Source organism: Schistocerca piceifrons, chromosome X (assembly GCF_021461385.2).
Source record: "Schistocerca piceifrons isolate TAMUIC-IGC-003096 chromosome X, iqSchPice1.1, whole genome shotgun sequence".
Classification (NCBI taxonomy): domain Eukaryota; kingdom Metazoa; phylum Arthropoda; class Insecta; order Orthoptera; family Acrididae; genus Schistocerca; species Schistocerca piceifrons.
In genome coordinates, this window is record NC_060149.1 from 80,831,225 (window position 1) to 80,858,859 (window position 27,635).

Sequence of the window (27,635 nt, forward strand, 5' to 3'; positions counted from 1 at the left end):
CACACACACACACACACACACACACTTTTGGGTAGAGGATGTGGACGGTGTTGCTTAGTGGAGTTTAAGGCCAGGAGGAATACACAAATAAAGGATGTGTTGCAAGAATAACTCCCATCTATGTAGTTAAAAAAAGTGCATAAACTGCAGCTGAACTGGTATATTACAAGGCTGTTTTCACAGGTGGCCCTACCTCTGATGGGGTAGGGTAAGCATGTCACTGAATGCGCTAAGTGGGCAACTTGCACAGGGCCTGCACTTGGATCTTCCACAGTGATATGACTCCTGTAGCAAGGGGTTGGGTGTGGGAGGGGCATAAGGATGGATCAGGACATTGTGTAGGTTGGGTAGACAATGGAATACCACGTTAGGAGTGGTGGGAAGGATTGTGGGTAGGTAGTCTCTCATTTCTGGACAAGACTGTAGATAGTCAAAGCTCTGGTAAAGAATATGGTTTAGTTGCTCCAGTTCATGATGATAAAGTGTAATGAAGGGTGTGCTCCTTTGCAGCTGTGAAGGCTGTTGTGAGACTTTTGGGATACTGGGCAAGGGAGTTGTCATCACTGCAGATATGGTGTCTATGTTTGTATATGGAAACAAAGCAAATTATACAAAATTCCTAAGAAGCATCATAAATAATGCATAGTATTTTAGTGTTAACATTAGGGACACAGATCTAAGAGAAGTGGAGGGTATCATATTTCTGGGATGGTAGATGAACATATTTATGAGCTAAGAACATCATATAAGCCTAGAAAAGATATACTCAAAATTAAGTTTAAGCAGATTTCAATTACAAAAATCCCCTATACAAAACACAGAAAAATAGGAGAAATTAGGATTCAGATGAAACAAATGAGAGGACAACCATTGCACTATGTGTTAGTTTTGTAGCCTTGTTGTTTATTTCAGGCAAATGCATTAATCCAAAAAAGGTTTGGCTGAAGCTGAGGGGCAACAAGTTGTGGTATAAACCATTTACTTCCTTTATTCATAAATTTGAACAGATAAAGTAACTCTGTTGCACTTCCAGACAGGCTACTGACGTGTGGCACATGGAGTCTTTGTCTGAGTAGCTGACTCATCAAGTTGTGGGGATTGTTGTGTGCAGATTTTGAGAGACCATTCCTTAACTGAATTTGTTGTATATCATGGCAAGGGGCTGCACTTGTTTTATCAACTAAACTTTTCTCTCCTTTAGGTGACAATGAAATGATTGTAGAATAGTTATGTCAGGTGTTCTATCCAAATGGTTAGATAGATATTTTAGTGGGTTGTGTGATTTACTGGTTCACCCAGGTAATTAATCACAATATCCTGAGATTTATCATTTTAGTCTCTTCTGTTCATGTAGTTGTATTTTAAAAATTCTTTTTAAAATATGGCCTGTTTTTATATTTACTCTTTTCACATTTCTTAGTTGTGAAGATTATTCATATTGAAAATTGCTCTGTTGTTCATATGCTGCATTCAGTGTTTCATTATTAGATTATACAAAGGTTGTCCCTGGCGTCTGTGCATTCAATAAAAAATTACTGTCATTTATTGAACTCTGCCATTAGTTTAATTTGGATGCGGTAGTGAGCATTTCAGATGTATATGTCTTGTGGCATTGATCTACGGAGGTCAATAAGACCAAGAAAAACTGAGCTCTAAGAACATTTTACAGGGTGGTTCAAGAGGAACATCACATAATTTGTGAGGTGATTCTACATGTGAAAATAAACCAAAAAACGTCCTATGAACATGTCCCTAGTTTTCAGTTGTTACAGAACTGGAGCATGTTGAAGACAACACCTGTCCAAGAGTTATTATGAAGACAAATGTGAATGTTACTTACCAAAATGTTAGGTAGGTGCTGTGGTGGACAGAATAATGGTGAGACAGATGACAGATACATCCTACAAGAGGTGTTCAAAAAGCCGCCACCCATCTCAATGCACTTGTCAACATGCTGGTTGGTGTGTTGTGCTGCACATTGAACATCATCTTGGCAATCTTTAATGTGGGTGACAGCTCCAGTAATGCAAGTAACAAGTTCTTCACATGTATCAGCTTTCACAGCATATACATCTCTATTTAACCAGGCTCATAACCAGAAATCTAATAAGATTAGATCAGGTGATCTGTCAGGCCACCATAGATCTGATGTGTTATTCAGATACTGGCATATTTGTCTGGTACAGTGGATGAGTGATCTGTTATGTTACAGATTTGTCGATGAGGGAAATGTCTCTGGTATTCTTTCACAGCTGGACAGGCACTGCCATTATGGTACCAAACCCTGGGAAATACCTTGGCACAGGGAGTTTGTTGATGAGGGAAATGTCTCTGCTTTTCTGTCACAGCCACACAGTTACTACCATTATGCTACCCATGTACAAACAATACATCTGTGTGTTCTGCATGAGTGGACGCATGCAGCCTGTTGGTATTCTCAAACACAATGGACTTTTTTTTTTAATGAAAGATGAGCAAAATATGTCAATACAAACTGGTGTTCCTGGACCTGCATTAAATTTTTGTGTTCAAGTACATCATTTTGACCACACCCCCCAGAATTCCAGTTCTGCTTGGACACCAATATTGAGGTGATGAACTCATTTCTTTGCCTTGTGAAACATGGCCAACCAGGTCACACATGAACTTTTCTGGACTATATCACAGCCAATCATTGGTGTTACAATGGACTACATTTCCAGATCAAATTATTTGGTGCCATACAGACACATTTCCCATATTTTTCATGCAGCACATTACATAAAGTGCCACAGTTTCTGCCTGAACAACCACAACTTGATTCACCATTGTAGAATTGGTGCTTTTCATTCATAACATCATTGATGATATGGCAAAATATGCTGTATTACTGTGTAATATCAGAGATTATGCATCTATCATCAACACTGTAATTCTGTCATCATCTGACTTTTGCCAGTTTTAAACAGCTGAGGTAGCTTTATTGCAAAGACTATTCATATCATCTGAAAAACAAGTTCATTTGGGAATTTACTCAGAACAATTAATTGGTAGGACAAATTCATATTCCTGGCACTATTCATGAAACATAGTGGATCCAAAGTCATTGTCAGATAATACATTGTGGGCAGCATGGGCGAGCAAATTGCCTCATGTTATTCACACGTCCTTACTTAGGAATAAAGTATTCATGCAAGATGTCAAACTACAGATCACAAAACATGTTTTTTCACTTCAAGATGGATGCTCTTATTACCTGGGAGCCAATGGCAAGCCTCACCTTGTTACGTTCACCTGCTTTATTTCTTCATTAATTGTCCTCGGTGTCGATGTACTGCATTGCTATAGTGGCTGAAAAATAGGGGGTGGAAGTTCAACACTGACTACTATGAATGATGTAGCTGACAGATTCACAGTTGTATTTCATAGTTATTTACTTTCGCTGTTCACACTCCCCAATATTACACAGTAATATGTCCAGTTAAGTATTGGCAAATTTTTGATAAGCCTCATTTATAGTTTGCAGTCATACATCAGCACACTGCTACAATAGTTTACTGTTGAGCATGAGCAGTAAAACCTAACCACACAGTTCACTGTCTTTCAAATAAATTAAACAGACACTGTCATTGATTTAACACATGGACTGTTTTTTGTTACACTTATTTCATGGTCAAGTTGATGCACTGTTGTTGTTCTAACCAACACAGGTTTCTTGTTTGAAACTCGGTTGTGGACTGCCTGTCTTGGGACCAAAAATTGGGCCCTCATATATCCTCACAATAAAAAGGCACTGAAACTATACATTGGTCAATGTTTAATGTACAGATATTACAATTGAAACTTAACTCAGTCAATTAATTGAAACCATCAAAAAATTGTGTCTTTTTAACAGTTTCTGCTACTACAAGGGCTAAGCCACATTATTTGTTTAAATGATGAAGTTAACTGATACAGTTATGCAAACAATACTTTTGCAAAACTAGTAATTACTTTGGAATCAATTAAGAGCAGGTTTTGCTAACATATTTTTGAATAGAGCCAAATAAATACTTAAAGAATGCTATCAGTTGTTCCTCCAAATGTTTATAATTAGCACAGAATTTATATTTGTTTATAAGTCAACAATAGTATTTAAGTTACAAAACAATTACTGATTTCACCCTATATCAGAGGATACTAACCAGAAATAGTCAGAATCAATTACATACATAAAACTAAGCATCAAATTAGATCTGGTGGTATATTCTTTAATACTGAGGGCCAACTTTTCTCTTTTATGGAAATGTAGATTATACACACATATGTTAATCATTATTAGTTCAAAACTGAAAAAATTAATTTTAAGAAGGGGGGTGGAAAAAAAAGAGAGGAAGTAAAAATATCCCAGTTTGCTTTGTCGCAACCTACAGCATCCATATTGCACTATGAAACAGCATTCAGCAACTAAATAATGCTGGATGCAGCCAGTGAATCATGGTGTGCCCAAAACAGGTCAATGCCTCCCAGCTCCCAAGATTCGAAATGATCAGCTGCATTTAATGGACCAGCTACTGCCACTCACTGTTACAATAACAACTAACAGAGCACATATTGTTGTTGGTTTCACTTATATTTCAGCACCACCATGTTCAAATGCATCTCACCATGTCAGTACCCAATTCCACTTGTGATCTTCTATGGGCATCACTGATCATGGAGTCTAGAAAGTATGCCTAGACCCTATTAACATAAACCAAACTAGTTTGCTTCATCCTTCAGAAGACATTGACCCTCTCTATGCTCTTAACAAGAATACATGCCAACATTTTATAGTGGACTCCAGCTTAGAAATATGCACGATCTCAAGAAAAACTGTCAGTTGCACACTTCAAGATATCTGCTACAGCTCTGGGCTGTGAATGATTCACCAGTAATAATGTATGCTTCCACTGCCTGCACTGTTGACATAGTTCTTGGCAAAATATTTATATTTATATTCACTTTTATGATAGCTGACATTAACCAACCTATGTTAGGAGTTGAATTTCTGTGTTCTTACCTTTTTCTGTCCTGATTTTAGAGAAGGTCTACTTTTCAAGAGAGAAACGGGTGATTCCATTCCAGACATCGTTGGCAGAATTCCAGTTTCTTTTTCTCCACAGTAAACAGAACCCTCAACAGCTTTGATAAATTAACTTCAAAAATTAATATTCTCAGAAGCTGAGCAGATGACTACCATACATTTGTTATATGTAGATACTACAAGGGATTCTCTGACACTATAGAAAGAAAATTTGTATTCACATGACACTTTGTGTGACAAGTGCAACAAACTTGTAGAGATGAAAGATCTACTATCATCAGTAAGAGTTACCATTCAACCATCAGTCAACATTTCAGTTGTGTTTTGCAAACCATGGTAAGCTGATCAAGTAGGATAAAATACTTCAAAGACAGTTCCAAGGATGATAAAAAAATTAAAAAATTTGAAGAAGATGCTCATACAAAATCTATTGGACTTGGATGCAGTGCATACTAGAAGCAGTTAGGGCATGAAATGATTGCACAGAGCAGTACACATCCAGAAGTGCACTGATCAACTAGAATCATCAGTGGCTACACCAACTCTTCTGAACAATGATATTCCATCAGATCTGAAGGAACACTTACAGGACAGTGATTGTGCACTCAGTGATAATCACCCCAACTCAAGTGTGATTCATGCAACTTGAACCAATACTCACCATGATATTAAGGGAAATATTAAGGGAAATACACTACTGAGGAACAAGCTGTCTTCCATAAAGTGTGGTGACTATTCCCTGCTCAGTTCGCAAAAATAGCTGTAGATGTATTATTAAAGAAGGGCATAGTACATCCTTTGGATAGTGCATGGACTTCCCCAAACCGCTTAGTACCAAAAACGATGGTACTTACAGGTTATGCGGGAACTACAGAACATTGAGCACATGAAGCAAATTGCAAAGTTATTCTATCCTGAACATAAAGGACTTTGCTCATTCGTTGCCTGGTGCTTTAGTCCTTAGCGTGACACACTGTGAAAACGTTTATTTACTGATACCTATGCCTAAGAAGAACATTTCAAAGATGGCAATAATCAATCCTTTTGGTTTGTTTGAGTTCTTGTACATGCTTTCCAGTTCATAAAATGCTGTACAGACCTGGTAGAGCTTTAGTGATTCATGTTTTGGCATACTTCCTTTCTGTTTCTATTACCTAGATGATTTATTGACTTTTTGCTCTTCGTCTCAACAACTTGAGGATCATAGTCATCAGGTGTTTAGCACATTGGACAAGTTATGTACTGGTCTGAATGAGGTCAAATGTCAGTTATGTCAGAGTTAGTGGCATTCTTTGGACATTCAGTGACACAGGATGGGATTAGGCCTATGGCAGAGAGAGCTGAACTCATTAAAGAGAGTCTATGACCTACAATCTTTCAAGAACTCAGAAGGTTTCTGGGGATGACTAATTTTTACTGGTGACATATACTGCAAGCTACAAGAATCAAGGCATGCTTAACCACTAGTCTGGGAGGTAAAAATACTAAGGGAAAATAGCCTTTAAAATGGACAATAGAAATGCTACACACAACTGAGGTTGTCAAAGAGTGCTTACAAAATGCCATCACTCTTGCTCACCCTTCCCCTTGGTCCCATTTATCCATTAAGGCATTCATGAGTGAGAGAGATATTGAAGTACTTTTGCAACAGACTGTTAATGAACATCAGCATCCCCTGCATTTCTTTTCATGTAATCTGACTCGTAGTTATGGTAAGCCTATGACTGCAAACTTTTGGCCCTGTTTGAAGCAGTGAAGTACTTGAGAGAGGATATCAGGGAATGTGACCCCAAAATTATTACTAACCATCACCCTTTGGTTTACATGATCTGCAAGCTGAGTTGGAACATTATGCCCTGTCATTTCAGATACTTTTGTAGGACATATCAGCCAAATTTACTGCCTTGGCCTTCATTCACATGTGGAGTGCTTTATTTCACTGCCTGTCATCAATTACTGTTGTCTAAAGGCACAATTTTGAGTCACATCATTTTGAAGTATTGTGTAAAAAGTGTGCAGTGTGCAACATTTCCACATTACAGCATTCCACTCCTAAAGCAACAGTTCAGTTAAACACTGGAATCCTGCACTAAAAGCAACACAGATATTCCAAGATTCACTTTGGACTGAAGCTCTATTATGGGTTTTGATGGGAGTTCCCATGTCATACAAGGTAGATTTGAAATAATCTTTAGCCAAAATACTGTATGACAAATGCTTAACTGTTCTCAAGAGCTTTCTCCTACTGTCACCACCTTTGACAGTCTCTGAAATACTGTTTCTTGTATCTAAAGTCAAACGACATACAACCTGTAGCTGTAGTTCACATCCCCAAGCTCATGGTATACAGCAGGTTTTTGTACATAGGGCCATGAAGGACAGTAGCCATGTGATGCTCGACAATGATACCATATGAATAACTCTTCAGCAGTCATATTCAGGCGCTCACAAGGTGCTTCTGTGGGGGAACCAAACATTCTCTACCTTGCTTAAGAACAAATAAACAACTGTTTTTGTTCACTGCCTCAAGCCAGCTTGGGTGCTCTGGGAACAGGAAGATGAAAATCACCTACCACAACAATTGGCAGATTCTACATCTACCTCCACTTCAACTGACAAGATTGTTTCTCCCAACTGCTTACTCTTAAATGAGGAATATGATGTCTTAATAACATCACTATACAATGACAATGGCACACCTCACAGTTCTTGCTATGGCCAAATGCTACACGCCTCCCCCCCCCCCCCCCTCCCCTTTCCCAGCAAGAGTATGTTTGTTTTTAGGGACAAATCCACCTACCATGTCTCCTGAGCTGTGCACTGGTGGAGGGGAAGGTGGGTGCTCTGTGGCAACATCAGCCTGCTGCAGTTGATATGAGCAAGCAAAATAGAGGACTAAGATCGTTATATATGTGTAATATCTTTTGTTTTATACTTGACCATTGTCTTGTTTGCTTTGGATTATCTGTGCTAACATGCGTATCTCAGGTCTTGTGATCACTTAGGCTGAATAAAGTGATAAAATTTCATGGAATCAATACATGCATTTCATTTCTCACCACCAGAGAAAAACTCACATCTCCTAAAAATTATGATTGTATGTTTGTGACAATATTAACAATTATTTACTGTTGTATTGCACTGAGATACTGCTGTCCTCTGTGCTGATTTATTTATCAGTTATTTATCTTGTTGGGTTAAATATTATTCACACATCATATACAATTAACATTTTGACATGTGACTTCTCTTATACTTTATATGAGATTGCAACTTTAAATTTCTTATGACTTGCCATAATTATATTTAAACAAGAAAAAGTAATGGAAAATGAAAAATTTGTATCAATGATTTTCAGATAATTGATTTTTGGGGACCTAGCAAAAAACTGTTGGGAGATATGTATTTCCTTCAAAGCCTCAAGGATTTTGATAAAGATAACATACCTTTACCTATAATGAAGAAGATTCGTACAGAATATCTCCCTAATAAAGATTTTAAGCCACACATTGTAGCCAAAGCATCTAGTGCTGCTGAAGGTTTGTGTAAATGGGTCATGGCTATGGACATGTATGATGCTGTCAAGAAGGTGAGTTTCCATGCACAAATTAGAAAAGTAAGTAAGAGTTGTTTATCACAATACTTTCACATAGTGGTCTCAATTATTGTGTAGCATGAAAGAATTTGTTCCTATTATATAGGCTCTAACTCTAGAAGTGTATAAAGAGCTGATATTGATTTGTGCAAAATTTCACAAATTTTTGGCATTAAATATTACATGAAAACAACAACCGAGTAGTGTATGGGAAGGAACATCCTTTTCAATGTAGCTGCTCTTCTGCAAACATGTACAGTAATAAATTAATATAGACATAATTCCCATGATTATCACCTCTGTTATGTTAGCAGTAATCATAATTGACTGTCCTTTATTACAAAACTTCCAGAACACGATGTGTGAATGAGAGAATGTACAAATGAGTCATTTACACAGTAATATTTTAGAATACATATTTAAGGAAACTTCATTTTCCAGCAGTTTTAGTTCAATATTTTAAATACTCCTCTTACGATAACTGTTGACATTTAAACACAATAAAAAAAGAACTTGAGGATCTACATCTACATCTACTTCTACATTTATACTCCGCAAGCCACCCAACGGTGTGTGGTGGAGGGCACTTCACGTGCCACTGTCATTACCTCCCTTTCCTGTTCCAGTTGCGTATGGTTCGCAGGAAGAACGACTGTCTGAAAGCCTCTGTGCGTGCTCTAATCTCTCTAATTTTACATTCGTGATCTCCTCGGGAGGTATAAGTAGGGGGAAGCAATATATTCGATACCTCATCCAGAAACGCACCCTCTCGAAACCTGGCGAGCAATTTACACCACGATGCAGAGCGCCTCTCTTGCAGAGTCTGCCACTTGAGTTTATTAAACATCTCCGTAGTGCTATCACAGTTACCAAATAACCCTGTGACGAAACGCGCCGCTCTTCTTTGGATCTTCTCTATCTCCTCCGTCAAACCGATCTGGTACGGATCCCACACTGATGAGCAATACTCAGGTATAGGTCGAACGAGTGTTTTGTAAGCCACCTCCTTTGTTGATGGACTACATTTTCTAAGAACTCTCCCAATGAATCTCAACCTGGTACCCGCCTTACCAACAATTAATTTTATATGATCATTCCACTTCAAATCGTTCCGCACGCATACTCCCAGATATTTTACAGAAGTAACTGCTGCCAGTGTTTGTTCCACTATCATATAATCATACAATAAAGGATCCTTCTTTCTATGTATTCGTAAGACATTACATTTGTCTATGTTAAGGGACAGTTGCCACTCCCTGCACCAAGTCCCTACCCGCTGCAGATCTTCCTGCATTTCGCTACAGTTTTCTAATGCTGCAACTTCTCTGTATACTACAGCATCATCCGTGAAAAGCCGCATGGAACTTCCGACACTATCTACTAGGTCATTTATATATATTGTGAAAAGCAGTGGTCTCGTAACACTCCCCTGTGGCATGCCAGAGAACTCTTCAATCCAGCCACACAGCTGGTTTGATATTCCGTAGGCTCTTACTTTGTTAATCAGGCGACAGTGCGGAACTGTATCAAACGCCTTCCGGAAGTCAAGAAAAATAGCATCTACCTGGGAGCCTGTATCTAATATTTTCTGGGTCTCATGAACAAATAAAGCGAGTTGGGTCTCACATGATCGCTGTTTCCAGAATCCATGTTGATTCCTACATAGTAGATTTTGGGTTTCCAAAAACGACATGATACTCGAGCAAAAAACATGTTCTAAAATTCTACAACAGATCGACGTCAGAGATATAGGTCTATAGTTTTGCGCATCTGCTCAACGACCTTTCTTGAAGACTGGGACTACGTGTGCTCTTTTCCAATCATTTGGAACCCTCCGTTCCTCTAGAGACTTGCGGTACACGGCTGTTAGAAGAGGGGCAAGTTCTTTCACGTACTCTGTGTAGAATCGAATTGGTATCCCATCAGGTCCAGTGGACTTTCCTCTATTGAGTGATTCCAGTTGCTTTTCTATTCCTTGGACACTTATTTCGATGTCACTCATTTTTTCGTTTGTGCGAGGATTTAGAGAAGGAACTGCAATGTGGTCTTCCTCTGTGAAACAGCTTTGGAAAAAGGTGTTTAGTATTTCAGCTTTACGCGTGTCATCCTCTGTTTCAATGCCATCATCATCCCGAAGTGTCTGGATATGGTGTTTCGAGCCACTTACTGATTTAACGTAAGACCAGAACTTCCTAGGATTTTCTGTCAAGTCGGTACATAGAATTTTACTTTCGAATTCACTGAACGCTTCACGCATAGCCCTCCTTACGCTAACTTTGACATCGTTTAGCTTCTGTTTGTGTGAGAGGTTTTGGCTGCGTTTAAACTTGGAGTGAAGCTCTCTTTGCTTTCACAGTAGTTTCCTAACTTTGTTGTTGTACCACAGTGGGTTTTTTCCCATCCCTCACAGTTTTACTCGGCACGTACCTGTCTAAAACGCATTTTACGATTGCCTTGAACTTTTTCCATAAACACTCAACATTGCCAGTGTCGGAACAGAAATTTTCGTTTTGATCTGTTAGGTAGTCTGAAATCTGCCTTCTATTACTCTTGCTAAACAGATGAACCTTCCTCCCTTTTTTTATATTCCTATTAACTTCCATATTCAGGGATGCTGCAACGGCCTTATGATCACTGATTCCCTGTTCTGCACTTAAAGAGTCGAAACGTTCGGGTCTGTTTGTTATCAGTAGGTCCAAGATGTTATCTACACGAGTCGGTTCTCTGTTTCATTGCTCGAGGTAATTTTCGGATAGTGCACTCAGTATGATGTCACTCGATGCTCTGTCCCTACCACCCGTCCTAAACATCTGAGTGTCCCAGTCTATATCTGGTAAATTGAAATCTCCATCTAAGACTACAACATGCTGAGAAAATTTATGTGAAATGTATTCCAAATTTTCTCTCAGTTGTTCTGCCACTAATGCTGCTGAGTCGGGAAAACCGCCCAGCCCACGCCACACAACCCCTGCTACCCGTGTAGCCGCTTGTTGCGTGTAGTGGACTCCTGACCTATCCAGCAGAACCCGAAACCCCACCACCCTATGGCGCAAGTCGAGGAATCTGCAGCCCACACGGTCGCAGAACCATCTCAGCCTCTGATTCAGACCCTCCACTCGGCTCTGTACCAAAGGTCCGCAGTCAGTCCTGTCGACGATGCTGCAGATGGTGAGCTCTGCTTTCATCCCGCTAGCGAGACTGGCAGTCTTCACCAAATCAGATAGCCGTCGGAAGCCAGAGAGGATTTCCTCCGATCCATAGTGACACACATCATTGGTGCCAACATGAGCGACCACCTGCAGATGGGTGCACCCTGTACCCTTCATGGCATCCGGAAGGACTCTTTCCACATCTGGAATGACTCCCCCCAGTATGCACACGGAGTGCACATTGGTTTTCTTCCCCTCTCTTGCTGCCATTTCCCTAAGGGGCCCCATTACACGCCTGACGTTGGAGCTCCCAACTACCAGTAAGCCCACCCTCTGCGACCGCCCGGATCTTGCAGACTGAGGGGCAACCTCTGGAACAGGACAAGCAGCCATGTCAGGCCGAAGATCAGTATCAGCCTGACACAGATCCTGAAACCGGTTCGTCAGACAAACTGGAGAGGCCTTCCGTTCAGCCCTCCGGAATGTCTTTCGCCCCCTGCCACACCTTGAGACGACCTCCCACTCTACCACAGGTGAGGGATCAGCCTCAATGCGGGCAGTATCCCGGGAAACCACAGTCGTAGTCCGATCGGGGGATGCGTGGGATGAGCTGGCCGTCCCTGACAAACCCCCATCCGGACCCCCACAGTGATGCCCATTGGCAACAGCCTCAAGCTGTGTGACCAAAGCCAACACTGCCTGAAGCTGGGAGCGAAGGGATGCCAACACAGGCTGCATCCAAACACAGCAGTTGCAGTCCCTATCCATGCTAAAAACTGTTTTGCAAAGAACGTCTGAACTAATCTACAGAGAACGCAAACAAATTGACAAAATTTAAACGGTTATTAAAATACAAGATTGCCTAGTAAATGCAGTAATGCTGCTACTTGCGCACTGCTGACACTGCTCGGCGGCGGAAGGAGACTACGCGATTTTACACTATTCAGATACTAAAACGCGATGCTACAACTCAAATACTATAATACACACGAAATTTATGAATTAAACAATGCAAGTACCAAAAACACGCAGAGAAATTAAGAATTAAACTATGTAACAAATGAGTGAGCTAGGAGTATACGACTTGCTGCTGCAGCTGCTTATCCAATGGCGGCAGGGAGCTCACTCTCAGAACTGGTGATCACTGTCGGTCCTCTGTAGCTACACCTAGGCAATGCCTCAATGACAAGTGTCAGCAGTCTAGCTGATAATTTGGACAGTAAAAACCTTTTCAAATAAAGAGAGCCTGAAAGGATTTGTTTCATGAACATGCATCCATCAATTGTATAATTGAATGATGACAATGTAAATTTGTGCTGGACCGGGGCTTGAATCCAGATTTTCTCCTTACCACAAGCAGTTGCCATATCATTAGGCTATCCAAGCACATGTCATGTACAGATCCAAACTTCCATATGTCACCAATCATGAGTTTACAACCTGCACTTGTGCATCCACTATGCATATTCCCTCACAGGGGAGACTTTTTAATTGATAGTTGATTGCCCAGTGCCGGTGGTTAATACAATATCACAATGCCTCTGTTGTACAGAAATATCATGCAATTTTCCTTTGGCCATGCATGCATGTCTGAAAGAATATGCACTGTGGCAATTACACTCATTATGAAATACATGAAATGTATTCACACTTGCAGATATGGACAACCATCAACCATATAATGGAATGACAACACAGACAATGCAATATCGTTTTTATCTGCTGATACCAGGCAAGTGAATTTCAATTGAAATCTTTCCCCTGTATGAGAAGATACATAATGGATGTATGAGTGCAGATTGTAGACACATGGTTGATGATATATGAAAGTTTAGGTGTGGTTATGACATGTGCTTGGATAGCCTAATGTTAAGGTAACTACTCACGATATGCAGGAAATCTGCGTTCGAGCACCAGTTAGGCACAAATTTTCATTGTCATGATTCCATTATACAGCTGATGGTTGTCCATATTCGCAACTGTGAATAATTTCATGTGTTTAATAATGGCTGTAGTTGCCACAGTGTCTGTTCCTTTCAATATGCTTGTATGTCTGAAAGAACTTTGCATTGTACTTCTGAACAACACAGGCACTGCAATATTGCATAGTAACCTCCAGTTTTTTCCTTTATATATGAGCAAGAGCATGTGTGTGTCATTAAATTAACTTCTACATTTTAGGTTCTAGCACTTTGTATACCAATTAAATATGCTGTCCATTTTGTTTTGTCATCATTTTTCACTGTTTCCATCAAAATGCATGTGTCATGATAAACTGCATATTTTTGAGTTTTTAAGATTGTCACATAAAATATTATTTGTACTGTATTTGAAAGTGTAAACTAAGTTTCTGCACAGTACAGATTTTATCAGCGGAAGATCTTTTCTAACAGAGAGGTGTTATGCAGACACATTTCATTCATGGAAGTGAGCTACATTTATATATACCACAAATTTTGCTAGCAATATCTCATGCAGAAAATCATTTACCTTTAATTTCAGTCTCTACACATCTACGTTAGTGCCTTTATTCCATCTTTTTCTATTCATTGAGCAGTTTGTACTGAAAAAGTGTTCAAAACTTTACAATTATGATACAGACATAAATATTTATGAAGTATAATGTTATGGCATAACAGTGTATTACGTGCATAACTGTGAACTCATGTTCCAGTTAGTATAGTCATATATGGTCTTCGTTTTGTAATAGAACAAGATGGAAGCATCGTACTTGTCCTTGGACCACTCCCAATATCCCTATAACTTTATTTCTTTATTTGATTTTTTTTTATAAATGATACATGTATGACAATGGAAAATCCAGGATGGAATGTACCAATATTATAAAAAGGAAAGTTGCTACTCACCATGTAGCAGAGATGCTGAATCACAGATGGGCACAACAAAAGAACTGTCACAAATAAAGCTTTTGGCCAGTAAGGCCTTCGTCAACAATAGATCACACACACACACACACACACACACACACACACACACACACACACACACACACATGCTCTCTCTCTCTCTCTCTCTCTCTCTCTCTCTCTCTCTCTCTCTCTCTCTCTCTCACACACACACACACACACACACACACACACACACACACACACACACACACATACTCCCTCTCTCTCTCTCTCTCTCTCTCTCTCTCTCTCTTTCTTTCTCTCTCTCACGATGCAAACACAACTCACACAAACAACTGCAGACTCAGGAAGTGTGACTGACTCAGCACCTCCACTATATGGTGAGTAGCAACATTCATTTTCATAATAATGATACATATCTGAAAATTACATAAAATGGCTTTTTACTTATTCAAGTAGATCATAGAACTTCGTTATTTATTTTGTAATTTCCTAATTACTGATGACAATAGCATAAGTAGTTTACCTGGAAATAATTTTTGTGAGAAAATATCCATAATTTCAAATTCAGAGAAAAGACGTGAAGGTGAAATTTTTAGAATGCAAATAATTATTTGTTTATAGATTTATATAGGTCTTTAAGTGGCCCACATTCTTCTCTTACCTTATAACATCTTACTTTTCCAAAAACATACTGTTTCAAAACTTACAGACAGTCATAGTTCTCATGTTCCAGAGAATTAAAATCTTAGGTATCGTCTATTTCCAAAATCTAGCACCACAGTTTTATAGCTTGGATGTTTTGATTCAAAAAAGTCTACTTTCACTAGGTTAACTTGTCAGTGTGCCTCTTGTTCAATTTGGAAAATTTCATTTTTTAGCCATTTTTCGTCACTGTTGTGAATTCTCCCAGAAGTAGAAATAATATAAAGTAGCACTTACAATTTTTACTTTTAACTGATCATCCATTTCATATCACTTAATGAAATAGTCAAGATTGCAAATAATCATATATTTAAAATGATGATTGGCTTAAACATTTATGCTGGCCATCTTCAAATCTATGGCACCATTTGGCAGAATTGAGCAGTACTAAGAACAGTTGCATGATGCAACGGTGCCGTCATGGAACTGTTCTGTGCGCTGTTGACTTCAGCTATATGGTGCCATAGATCTGAAGATGATCACCATAAAGACCAAAATGTATCAGTATTTTAAATAAATGATTATTTGTGGTCTTGGCTGTTTCATTACATGATAATCTGCAATAGATCACAATTTTATCTCCAACTATGTTATCATAAATTATCCATTTCAGAGTTAAGTAGACTTTCTGTTTTGCATATTATAATATTGTATGCTCTGATTTTCTCTCTCTCATGCCAGTAATTAAAATGTAATAATGTATTTTTACTTTGATCGTTATATGAAAGTAGTAGTGCAGTATAACAACCCAGTTTTGGATAAACAACAAATACTTCATGCATGCACTTCTACTGACTAACATTGCATTTACTGCTTGTCAGTAAAAGAGAAGATGTCGCATCAACAAGTATCTTCATTTGGTGTTGGCATCTAGGAGATGATTACAATTAATAGGGCTGATCATAGTAAGATTCATCTGGATTTTTAGTATAAAGACTGAGGCACGTAGATGAATTTTAACTTCCACATTTTTATTTCATTGGTTTCTCATCACATATTTAGATTACAAGAAACTTGGTTCACAAGACATAATTAAATATAACAAAAGACATACTAAAAGCACTCAAAGCAGTATGATTGACTCCAGATTGATGCCTGCTTGTCAACTGACTGCAGACTATATGCAGACTGTCTAATTTGGTTTGCATTCAGTACTATATAACAAATCATGTTTTCCAGAATGTTCTAGAAGCTATCTGTTCAAACTGAAGACTACCATAATATCTGGTTTTGCAAACAGTAAGAATCTAAGTAAGCTTTTGTCTTTTTTGTATGTACAAAATCTGAGAATAAAAGTGGCAATAAAAGTAGTTTGATACAATCATGAAATAAAAATGTCAAATTTCAGGAATGCCACATCACAAAGTTTGTTTACATTGAGATTTTGTACTATTATTAAGTTCTTTTCACAGAAATTGAATGTGTTCTTGAAGTATAATAGTGCTCCTTAATTTGTTGGATGACAAATAAAATTTGGCATTGCGTAAATTAAATTTAGAAAGTAATCAGGTCCGCATGGCATTAGTTATAAATGATATAAAACAAATAAAACAGATGACATTTTTCATAGACACAGCATCTATTTGTAAAGTAAAATCTATATGATATTAAAACTCCATACTGTAGTTCACTTACATAATAGGTTGCAAAGACGTGCAACACTACTGCAAGCATTTTAGAAAAAACTATAATTTCATAAATACTTCAGTGTATAGCATATTTATATGGAGATCAAGAATTTTGTACTGTACAACCAAAATCAGAATTAACATTGCCCAAAAAAAAAAAAAAAAAAAAAAAAAAAAAAAAAAAAAAAAAAAAAAAAAAAAAAAACATTAGCTCAGGACAGGATCAGGTATGATTTAGAAACTTCATTGTCTTGTTTTGTTTTTAGCAGGACAACAATTCAGATAGCATGCAGTAGTCATTGACAACCTCAACATCATTTAGTTGATTGAGTCACATTAAGTAACCAACTTGATAACATGTCTAGGTCATCCAAAATCTAAAATCACATTGTGAGTCTGCAGATGAGTATCAAATTGTAAATTTCATGTTATTAATTACGAAGAAGTAAATAGTGAAAGTATATTGCAAATATTATACCACTCTGTCAAATATGTTGTTATGGAGGTGATGTGGTGACTGATCATCATAATGATTCTGGTGTTAATAAATATGAAAATATTTTAAGTTAACTTCTACAGAGTTGTTTCATCATTTAACAGAATTGTCACTAAAACAAATAATTGCAGCTCAAGGCATAAAGCTCTTACTGCTTCAGGATCTTAATAAATTTAATCCCTAGGTTTTTCTCTTGTTGTGATAAAAACCACATTCTTGGGTACTGTAGCTTTAGCTCCTAAAGGGAACCATTAATCCTGGTGTCAAAACAGATCATAATATTAAAAGAGAATCAGTATGTAAATTTAAAATTATTTGTTAGATCCTGGTGTCAAAACAGATCGTAAGATTAAAAGAGAATCAGTGTGTGAATTTAAAATTATTTGTTTAATGTTAAGAAATAATTGCCCTAGCCACAATGCAAGTTTATTGTCAATTCTGGTCTTGGCTATGGGATAAGTTAAGTCTGTTCATAAACAGCTGTTTCCCTGACAGCTGTCAAGCAACTGGAAGCTGTTGAAAATGCGGGTGTTGCATGAACTACTGGCTCACATACAGGATATGTCACAGGTACCTCAATCCTATCCGCTCGCATGGGCCATGCCTCTTCCCCAGAAAATACAGGATCCCTTCAGTGAGAATTTTCAGCTTGGAAAAAGTGAGCTGAATACTTGACAAGTTCCACAAAGCATTGTGCCTGCTAGCAAAAAGTGGACTAAAGTCACTTATAAAAACAGCATGCAAGAACTGCAAAATCATGTACACAGTAAATGTGCCAGTGACACAATCTTTGTGCACATAAACCTTTTTGAAGTGCTTTCAACTGTAGGCTGTGAAATCTCAATGAGCTGTGTCAAACCACATGGGAAGAAAAAGGACATCAGAAACAAAGAACAACAGAGTCGCTTTCAACCACAGGAAAAATGGGTGTAGCCACTGACAGTGAATCAAAATCAATGTTCCTCAAGATGGATTATCAACTAATATGGACAGAAAAGACAAAACAAACAGTGCCACCATGCAACACCCAAGTACCAGCAGGCCTAAAAACAGTTATCATCAACCAGCAAAAATGTGTAAAATAAACCTATTTGCAGATAGTCAAGGGCAGAACTTAGCAGCTGAATTTCAGTCCAGCAGCAATCACAAAATAACTAGCATAGTGGAACCAGGCACAAAATTTCAGGCAGTGACTTCCATGAACCATGACATGAAAACAGCAACAAACTAATAACGACTTTTTCATGTTCTTAGTGAGAACAAATGATGTATCAAAAAACGAGATGAAAGACCAATTTATCTCACCCAAAAGAAGACTTCACAAGCTCAGCAGCTCAAATGTGATCGTCTTCTCTGTTCCTTATTGACATGTCTTGCCAGTCTGGTTATGTGTAAACAAAGAATGTTAAGCACAAATTAGAAGATTCTAAATATGTGCATGAGATTAAAAAATGTTACGTTTGTGGACATAAGCTGCATAGGAGGAAGATGCCACACGTCTCATGGCTTACATCTCAACAGTCTAGGGAAGGACTTAGTTATAACATGGACCCAAGGAGTAGTGAACAGCAAATTAAATGTGCAGTGCTGTGCTACAGAGGCCAACCCTCTGAAGGACAAAAGTAATGACTACTTGGTAGAATCAACCATGAAATGCCAGGTCAGTAAAACAATACATCGGCAGGATAAGAGTGACATTTTTTTAGAACAATAAAATCTTCCACCAGTACAACACCAGATGCAAGTGTATGTGTTTCATATGTTCCTCACACAGACTTCAGTCCACACAAAAATAACTTATCACTTTTGGACTATAATGTGCAGGAAACAAAATAAAAGCTTTTGAATAATTTACCACAAAACTATCTCCACTTATAGTAATAGTTACAGAACACCAGAAAACAGTGGACAACATCAATATTGTAAACTAGAAGGCTACAACATAACTACATTCTACTGCAGAACATATAATAAAAGTTATGCTGTTGCCATCTACTCAAGAAAATATAAGTTCTTAATCACCATGGAAAAATATATGTGGCAGGCAATTTCTGTGTTGACAAATATTTCGAAATTACAGTTCTTAAACTCACATTTAGCACTGTCCTTCTCTATGTCATAGGTGTATATAGACCCCCCCCCCCCCCCACTCTGTGGAAATTTTGATGCTTTTCTGAAATAATTTGATGGAGTTTTAAGTAAATTAATGTCAGGTTGTAGAAGTGTAAATCTTGTCATTCTGGGAGATCCGAACATTAACACTCTACATGATGGTCAGAAAAGCAAACGTTTTACAGATTGTATCCTGTCTTATGGAGCTAAAGATCTTCTTGGATCAGTACTCATCAGAAAAGCTAACACACATAGTAGTTCAATTGATCATGTTATCACAAATTACAACCACATCATCTTAACTGACATCATAAATGGTGACACCTCAGATCATTTAGGCCAAACACTTGTGCTAAAATGTTATCCCAAATTCAAACCAAGGAAAATGTATGAGCACAGGTGAAGATTATCTGGAAACAACATTGTTACAATAAGACATAGTTTAAACCAGGAATCATGGGAATCAGTTATGACTAGCATTGGGATCAGCAATAAATGAAACATGTTCACAGAAATTCTGACTGAGCACTTAAATAGAGCCATGCCATTACAAAAAGTGAGTATCCAGAAAAATCAGTCTTCAAAATCAAAACCTGTGCCATTAGATTTTAAAACAAAAGATCTGAAAGTAAAAATGGAAAACATGTGTAGCTTACACAGACTAACTTAGAGTTACGTAAAGAACTCTACAAGCAATACAAATGTAAGAACCACAAAGAAGTCAGGAGATTAAAATCAGAAAGAACCAATCAATAGACGCAAGGTTCAGATAACATTTCAAAGACTTCCTTGTCAATTGTAAATAAAATCAGAAACAATGAAACAGAAACTAAAATTAGTAATGTACAATTCACTGTGAATAATGAAGAAATCCTCTGATCCCCCTCTAGTCAGCAATACTTTTAATAGTTACTTCATAGATACTATCAAAAATGATGTCCCTATGTAACAGGATATACAGCATACATTTGAGTCCAGTAACAAACGTAACTGCAGTGCACTACCCACAGTAAGCACATATGACATCCTGCAACTTACTGATAGCCTTAGAAACAAAAAATCAGCAGGATTAGATAACACCAGCATGGTTTTAGAGAGCAAAAGACAACTACCACAGCTATTTATGAGTATCTCAACAAAACCTTAAAAGCACTGGATAATAAGGAAATCACTACTGGTATCTTTTTAGATTTATCCAAAGCCTTTGATGTAATTGACCATACCATACTCCTTAAGAAGTTAGCAAATAAAGGTATAAGAGGAATTGCAAACAAATGGTTAGAATCTTACCTGTCAAACAGATTTCAAAAAGTGGAAATTAATTTTGAAAAAAAGAATACAACCACCCATCAATCTACTGTCCACTCCTCTGACACAATGCCTATTAGATATGGTGTGCCACAAGGCTCAATCCTGGGACCCATACTGTTTCTGCTATACATTGATGATATAAGCACAAAGCTTGCTGCAGGATATACCACACTATTTGCTGATGACACAAGTATACTAATAGCGGGTACTGATACAGAGGACCACAACCAAAAAATTAAACCGCTTATGTTGTCACTCAGCAAATGGTTCAACGAGAACAAACTGATTATAAACATACAGAAAACAACGTACATCAACTTCAGACTCTCATCCCAATAACAAGAAATGCCTGATGTAATTCTAAATAACAAAGAACTTATGTGTGTGGACTCTGTCAAGTTTCTTGGCATATGGCTTGCAGAAAATCTTAAGTGGGAGACTCACACAAATTATATCTCAAAAAAGCTCTCAACTGTGTGTTACATTTTAAGGATACTCAAAAAATCAGTCACAAAATCTGTTCTCATACATGTATATTATGCTTACTTCCATTCTACATTACAGTATGGAATCATATTTTGGGGGAACTCACCTGGAGGTAGATATATTTTCAAAATGCAAAAAAAGGCAATACGCATAATATGTAATCTAAGACATAACGAATCATGCAGACAACATTTCAAAACAAATGGCATTATGACACTGCCCTCTGCTTACATTTATAATAGCGTCTCATTTGTCAAGTCATACCTGTTAAACAATGACTGCACACTAAAATTCAATGGAGATATTCATAACTATGCAACAAGGCAGCAATCTGACCTACATATGATTCAGTCCAGAACTACCTGCTACCAAAAAAGTGTTTTAAATGTTGGGATACAAATGTATAATAATTTACCCAATGAAATCAAAGCAACAAAGAACCCAAGAGCCTTCACACATAAGTTAAAAAAATATCTCTTGGACCATTGCTTTTATGCAGTTGATCATTTTTTTGAAAGGGGTTAAAAATGTAAAAAATATGATAAATGTTCAATTAGGTCTGAAAATTATATACTGTGCATGTCTATGAAATACACTGGACTACTTTACTATTACATTTGTATTGGCTAATTGTATTTTACCATACAACATTTGTATTTACTGTTTTCTTAAAGATAGCTAACTTCCTCATTGCAAAATAATGTAAAATCAATTTATTAAATATTACTTGGAAATATGTTCCCTTGACCTATCCAATATCGTATGTACAATCTTACATTTCTATGATTTGTATTAACGGTTTTGTTTAAGATAGATAATTTCTTTGCTACAAAATAATGTAAAAATCAATTTGTAAAAATTACTTGTAAATAGCTCCCTTGACCTATCCAATATCATATGTACAGCTGTACACTACTATGATTGCCTGGATCAATAAAAATACAATACAATACAAATCTCTTCCTTCTATTGAAGAAATTGTGATGAAGTAAGCTGGGATATTTTTACTTGCCCTCTTGTTTTGTCATCTGCCTCTTTAAAATTCATTTTTTCAGTTTTAACTAATTACCATTAGTATACGTGAATATTGTCTGCATTTCCATAAAAGAGAAAGGTTGGACCTCAGTTTTAAAGAATATAACACCAGATCGAATTTGTGCTTAGTTTTATGTACGCATTTGATTTTCTAGTTTATTGTGACTATTCCTAGTTAGTATCTTTCATTATAGGGCGAAATCAGTAATAGTTTCATAATTTAAATTCTATTGTTGACTTACAAACAAATATAAATTCTGTACTAATTATAAAGATTTGAAGGAACAACTACTAGTAATCTTAAAGTATCTATTTGGTGCTATTCGAAAACATGTTAGCAAAGCCAGCCCTTAATTAACTCCAAAGTAATTAACAGTTTTGTCAAAAGTATTGTTTGCCTCATGATATTTATTAATTTCATGATTTAAACAAATAATTTGGCCTAACTCTTGTAGTAGAAGGAACTGTTAAAAAGAAGAAATTTTTCTATGTATTCAGTTAATTTAATGAGTTAAGTTTTAATTGTAATTTCTGTAAATTCAAATTCAAACAATGTGTAGCTTCAGCACCTATTATTGTGATGATATTTAAGGGCCCGATTTTTGGTCATAAGTCAGTCAGTACATGGCCGAGTTTCAGACAAGGAACCTGTGCTGGTTAGAACAACAACAATGCATCAACTTAACTGTGAAATAAGTGTAACACAATTATGCTGTGTGTTAAAACAATGACAGTGTCTGTTCTGTACTTACCTGATTATTACCTGATTATTCCGAAAGAACTGTGAACTATGTGGTTATGTTTTTATTGCTCATTGATGTTCAACAGGGAACTCTTGTAGCAGTATGTGGATGTTCACCTGCAAACTATTAATGAGGCTTATGGGAAGTTATAACAATAGTGGACTGGCCATATATAGCCGTGTATTATTGGGGGGTTGTGAAAAGTGAAAGTAAAAAACTGTGGAACACAATTGTGCATCTGTCGGCTACATTATTTACAATAGTCCATGTCCAAATAACAAACTCCACTTTTCAGCCAGTGTAGCAGTGCAGTATGTCAACACCGAGGACAACCGATGAAGAAACAAAGCAGATGAGTGTCGTCACAAAATGCAAACATCAACTAATGGAACCACTAGTTCATTTAATAAACTGTGTTCTCAAAAACAGTGCGTTCCCTGATAAGTTGAAACTGGCTGTAGTTAAACCAATATACAAAAAGGGGGAAATAAAGTATGTACAGAACTACAGACCCATTACAATAATCTCAACTTTCAGCAAACTCACAGAGAAAATAACATATAAAAAATCCTGGAACATTACAACAATGCTGACACATTAAGTGATTTCTAGCATGGTTTCAGAAGAGGTTGAAGTACCACGTCAGCAGCAGTGCAATTTGTCCATCATATACTTGAAAAAAGGATAATCCTCTATCTGGAGAATCAAATAGTGATATCAGTGGTATAGTTTTTGATGTCTCAGGCAGCGATGGAGAAATTGATGTCTTAGAAGAGAATATTCTTCAATCAGACGGAAGTTCAGAAGAAGATTTGGACAGTGCAGATGTCCAGCCTGAACAGGAAGTAACACATATTTCTGACTGTTATATGTTAGTACACATTGTATTTTTGTAAATGTGCATCAGGGTCTAATGGCAAAATATACCCTTTGTATTTTTTAAATTTATTTATTTATTTTTTAGTTTGTGTAGGTCTAAAAACAAAGAAGAATTGTTGCACAAACACAAGTTGAGAAGAGCTTGTGGAAGAGAAGAGAGATGGAGCATAATGCGAGTAAAGCCAGGTCCAACAAAATTCGCACTGATAACTTTAGACGCCATAGAATCAGCTTTTCAGTTGTTTCTTAGGAGAAACATTGTTGATGTAATTCTAACGTGGACTAACAAAGAGGGTAGTCTTGTTTATGGTAGTAAATGGAAACCAGTAGATGCAATTGAACTGAAGTGCTTTATCATTGTCTTGATCCTAGCAGGTGCTTACAAGGCCCATAATGAAGTAGTTACACATCTGTGGAACAAAGAGGATGGTAGACCCATTTTTAGTGAAGCAATGGCTAGAAATTGCTTTATGCAAATTTCTAGGTGCATCTGATTTGATGACGCAGATGTGAGACATCACAACTGTGCTTCTGACAAGCTGGCTCCCATTAGAGAAATATTTGAAATGTGGGTACACACATTTCAAGAAGCATATGTTCCTCACAGCAACATAACAATTGATGAACAACTTGTGGCATTTCGTTGTAGATGTCCATTTCGACAATATATTCCTTCAAAACCAGGAAAATGTGGATTTAAATTATGGGCTGTATGTTCTCAATCTCCAAGTTTACACTGGTCAACAAGAAAATGAATCTCGTGAAGTTGGTCAAGGCAAGAGAGTTGCTTTAGATATGGTGAAAGACTTAGAAAACAGTGGCAGAAATGTAAGAACTGACAAATTTTCACTAGCCTTAGTTTGGCTAGAGAACTTCTGAAAATCAGTCTCACACTCTTAGGAAAAATTAGAAAAAATAAAGGAGAACTACCACAAGCTTTCACTCAGACCAAAATTCAAATCAAATATTCATCTATTTTTGGATTCCAAGAGCATGTTTCAAATGTTTCATACTGTCCAAAAAAGGGAAAAGTTGTAACTTTGCTCAGTACAATGCATTCAAGGAAGGAAGTGGAAGATCATGAAGAATGCAAGCCAGTTATGATTCTGTATTATAATAAAGCAAAATCAGGAGTAGATACCATGGACAAGCTGGTTAGAACATACACTACAAAGAGGATGAGCAGAAGGTGGCCAATGGTATTATTTTACAACATGATTGATATCAGTGCACTGAATGCATTTATCATATGGCTAAATCTTAAACCACACTGGGCAGAAAGGACCAATTACAAGAGATGGGCATTTCTCATAGAATTAGGATAGCAGCTCGTCGGAAGAAGGCCAGACCAAATTATTTCTCCAGTACTTCCATCAACACTACAGACAAAAAAAAGAAGAAGGTGTCCGTTTTGTAAAAGGCCTGAGGATAGAAAATTCACTGATAAATATTCAAAATGTGGATGTTCTGTGTGTAAAAACCACTCTGCAATTTATTTTTGTAAGTGTAATGTATCATAAATGTCAATTCTGAATTTAATCAAAAATGTTTGTAGTTTCATGAGTATCATTTGTTAATTTTACAGAAATAAATAATTAAAAAAAATGCATTTTAATTTAATGTAATGTCACTGATATCATGTTTTAGACTGTGGAAAAAATAAGGAACGTGATTTTATTCTACCATTATTAAAACTATCCTTAATAACAAATAAATTCGGTTGGGGTCACTAAAGACCCCAATGGTACTCAGTATAACAAAAAATACTTGGTATTAGAAGGGTTAAACAATTTGTATACCTCAGGGATCCATTATAGGCCCAGTCTTATTCATATGCTATGTAAAGTTCTCTTGACAATAAGGAAATGATCATTATAGAATGAAATTTTCACTCTACAGCGGAGTGTGCACTGATATGAAACTTCCTGGCAGATTAAAACTGTGTGCCAGATCGAGACTCGAACTCAGGACCTTTGCCTTTCGCGGGCAAGTGCTCTACCACCTGAGCTACCTAAGCTCAGGCGGTAGAGCACTTGCCCGTGAAAGGCAAAGGTCCGGAGTTCGAGTCTCAGTCCGGCACACAGTTTTAATCTGCCAGGAAGTTTCAAATGATCATTATGTATGCAGATGATACATCTGGTGTCTGCAATGCTGAAAGTGAGACCAGCCTAGTTGAAGAGATACATAACTTTATTGAACATCCAAGAGCCCGCTTCGAAAGAGACAACCTAAAAGTTAACATAGAAAAAACTAATATTATTCATTTTAAACCAAGTGGCCCAAACAGAAAGAATACTGTGATTGATGAAAGTCTACCAAAAACCTGTACAGATCTAAATTCTTGGGTTTATGCATAGGTGATTGACTTTCATGGAAGCAGCAAGCTGATTATGTCTGTAAAAAATAACACCAAGGCTATACGTATTAAGAAGATTATCACCATATATTAATTCTGAAATCCTAAGGACTGTGTATTACGGATTAGTGTACCCTTTCTTGTCATGGGATAGTACTGTGGGATGGGAAATGCCAAACTAAATGAAAAGGGTTTTCATACTGTAGAAGCAAGCTTGAGGATCATACCAAAAGTAAAACCAGGAATTTCTTGCAAACCCCCATCATTTAGATGCAATAGTCTCACAGTTTATGCCATGTATATACTAGAAACTATAATGTTAGTGAAAGAAGACACTAAGACTACAAAAAGGAATGTGCATATGAATGTGAATATTCACAACTATATAACAAAGAATAAAAAAGACTTTCATATGTTTAACAGAATATTAACTCTAACAGCGAAAAGCTCCTATGTCAAAGGAGTTTTTTTTATATAATTTATTACCAAATGAAGTTAAGATATTGACAGGGGATACTTTTAAAAAGTGAGTCAAGCAGTGGCTTATCCAAAAATGCCCTTATAATTTGAATTTATCATGAATTATAATGTAATAATAAATAATGTAAACTAAAAAAATTGTAATTGTAAAAACTTTATACTTAGTTTAAAACACACATGCATGTAAAATTATGTGTTACGAGCAATAAATTGAAAAAAATGAAAATCTCATCAACTTGGTTGTGAGTGGTGGGTCAGTGGTAGGTCCAGGTACCCGGCACAGGGGAGACGGATTGGGAAGAACTTAGGCTACTACACCCACCCCATTATCGACAAGTCTGACACTTAAAGTGTTGGGAAGTCTGCTGAGTCACATATCAAGAAGAAAAGTGTGCATTTATCATCAACAGTTTACATATAAGGCAAATAATGGTAGCCATAATGGAAATGGCATCAAAGAATAAGACAGATCATCATGTGCACTTTGTGTGTTCAAACAGTGGCTTTCTACACATTTAAGAAGTTGTTCTGGCTGCCATAGAGAAACAGAATGCAACCAGCTGAAGACTGTTGCACACACTGGAAGAAATGATACCTCTCATCTGTACTCTGAAGTCATACTCAGATCATTCCATTGACTGATAGAGAAGATGGAGAAGACCAGCCTTGATCACTGAATTACAATGAAGCTCAAAATTTACAGCATTACCCCGGGACAGATCCTGGGGACAGTAGTTCTGAATCTT

The 27,635-nt window shown here is 37.1% G+C and overlaps 1 protein-coding gene across 1 annotated transcript in view; it reads left to right on the forward strand.

Annotated features, from left to right (window-relative positions):
* The window catches only part of LOC124722185 (dynein axonemal heavy chain 7-like), a 913,348-nt gene that overhangs the window by 530,688 nt on the left and 355,025 nt on the right, over window positions 1-27,635 (forward strand). The window contains exon 21 of the mRNA XM_047247384.1: window positions 8,403-8,633. Coding sequence (XP_047103340.1) covers window positions 8,403-8,633 — 231 coding nt within the window. The remainder of the gene's footprint in view (window positions 1-8,402; window positions 8,634-27,635) is intronic.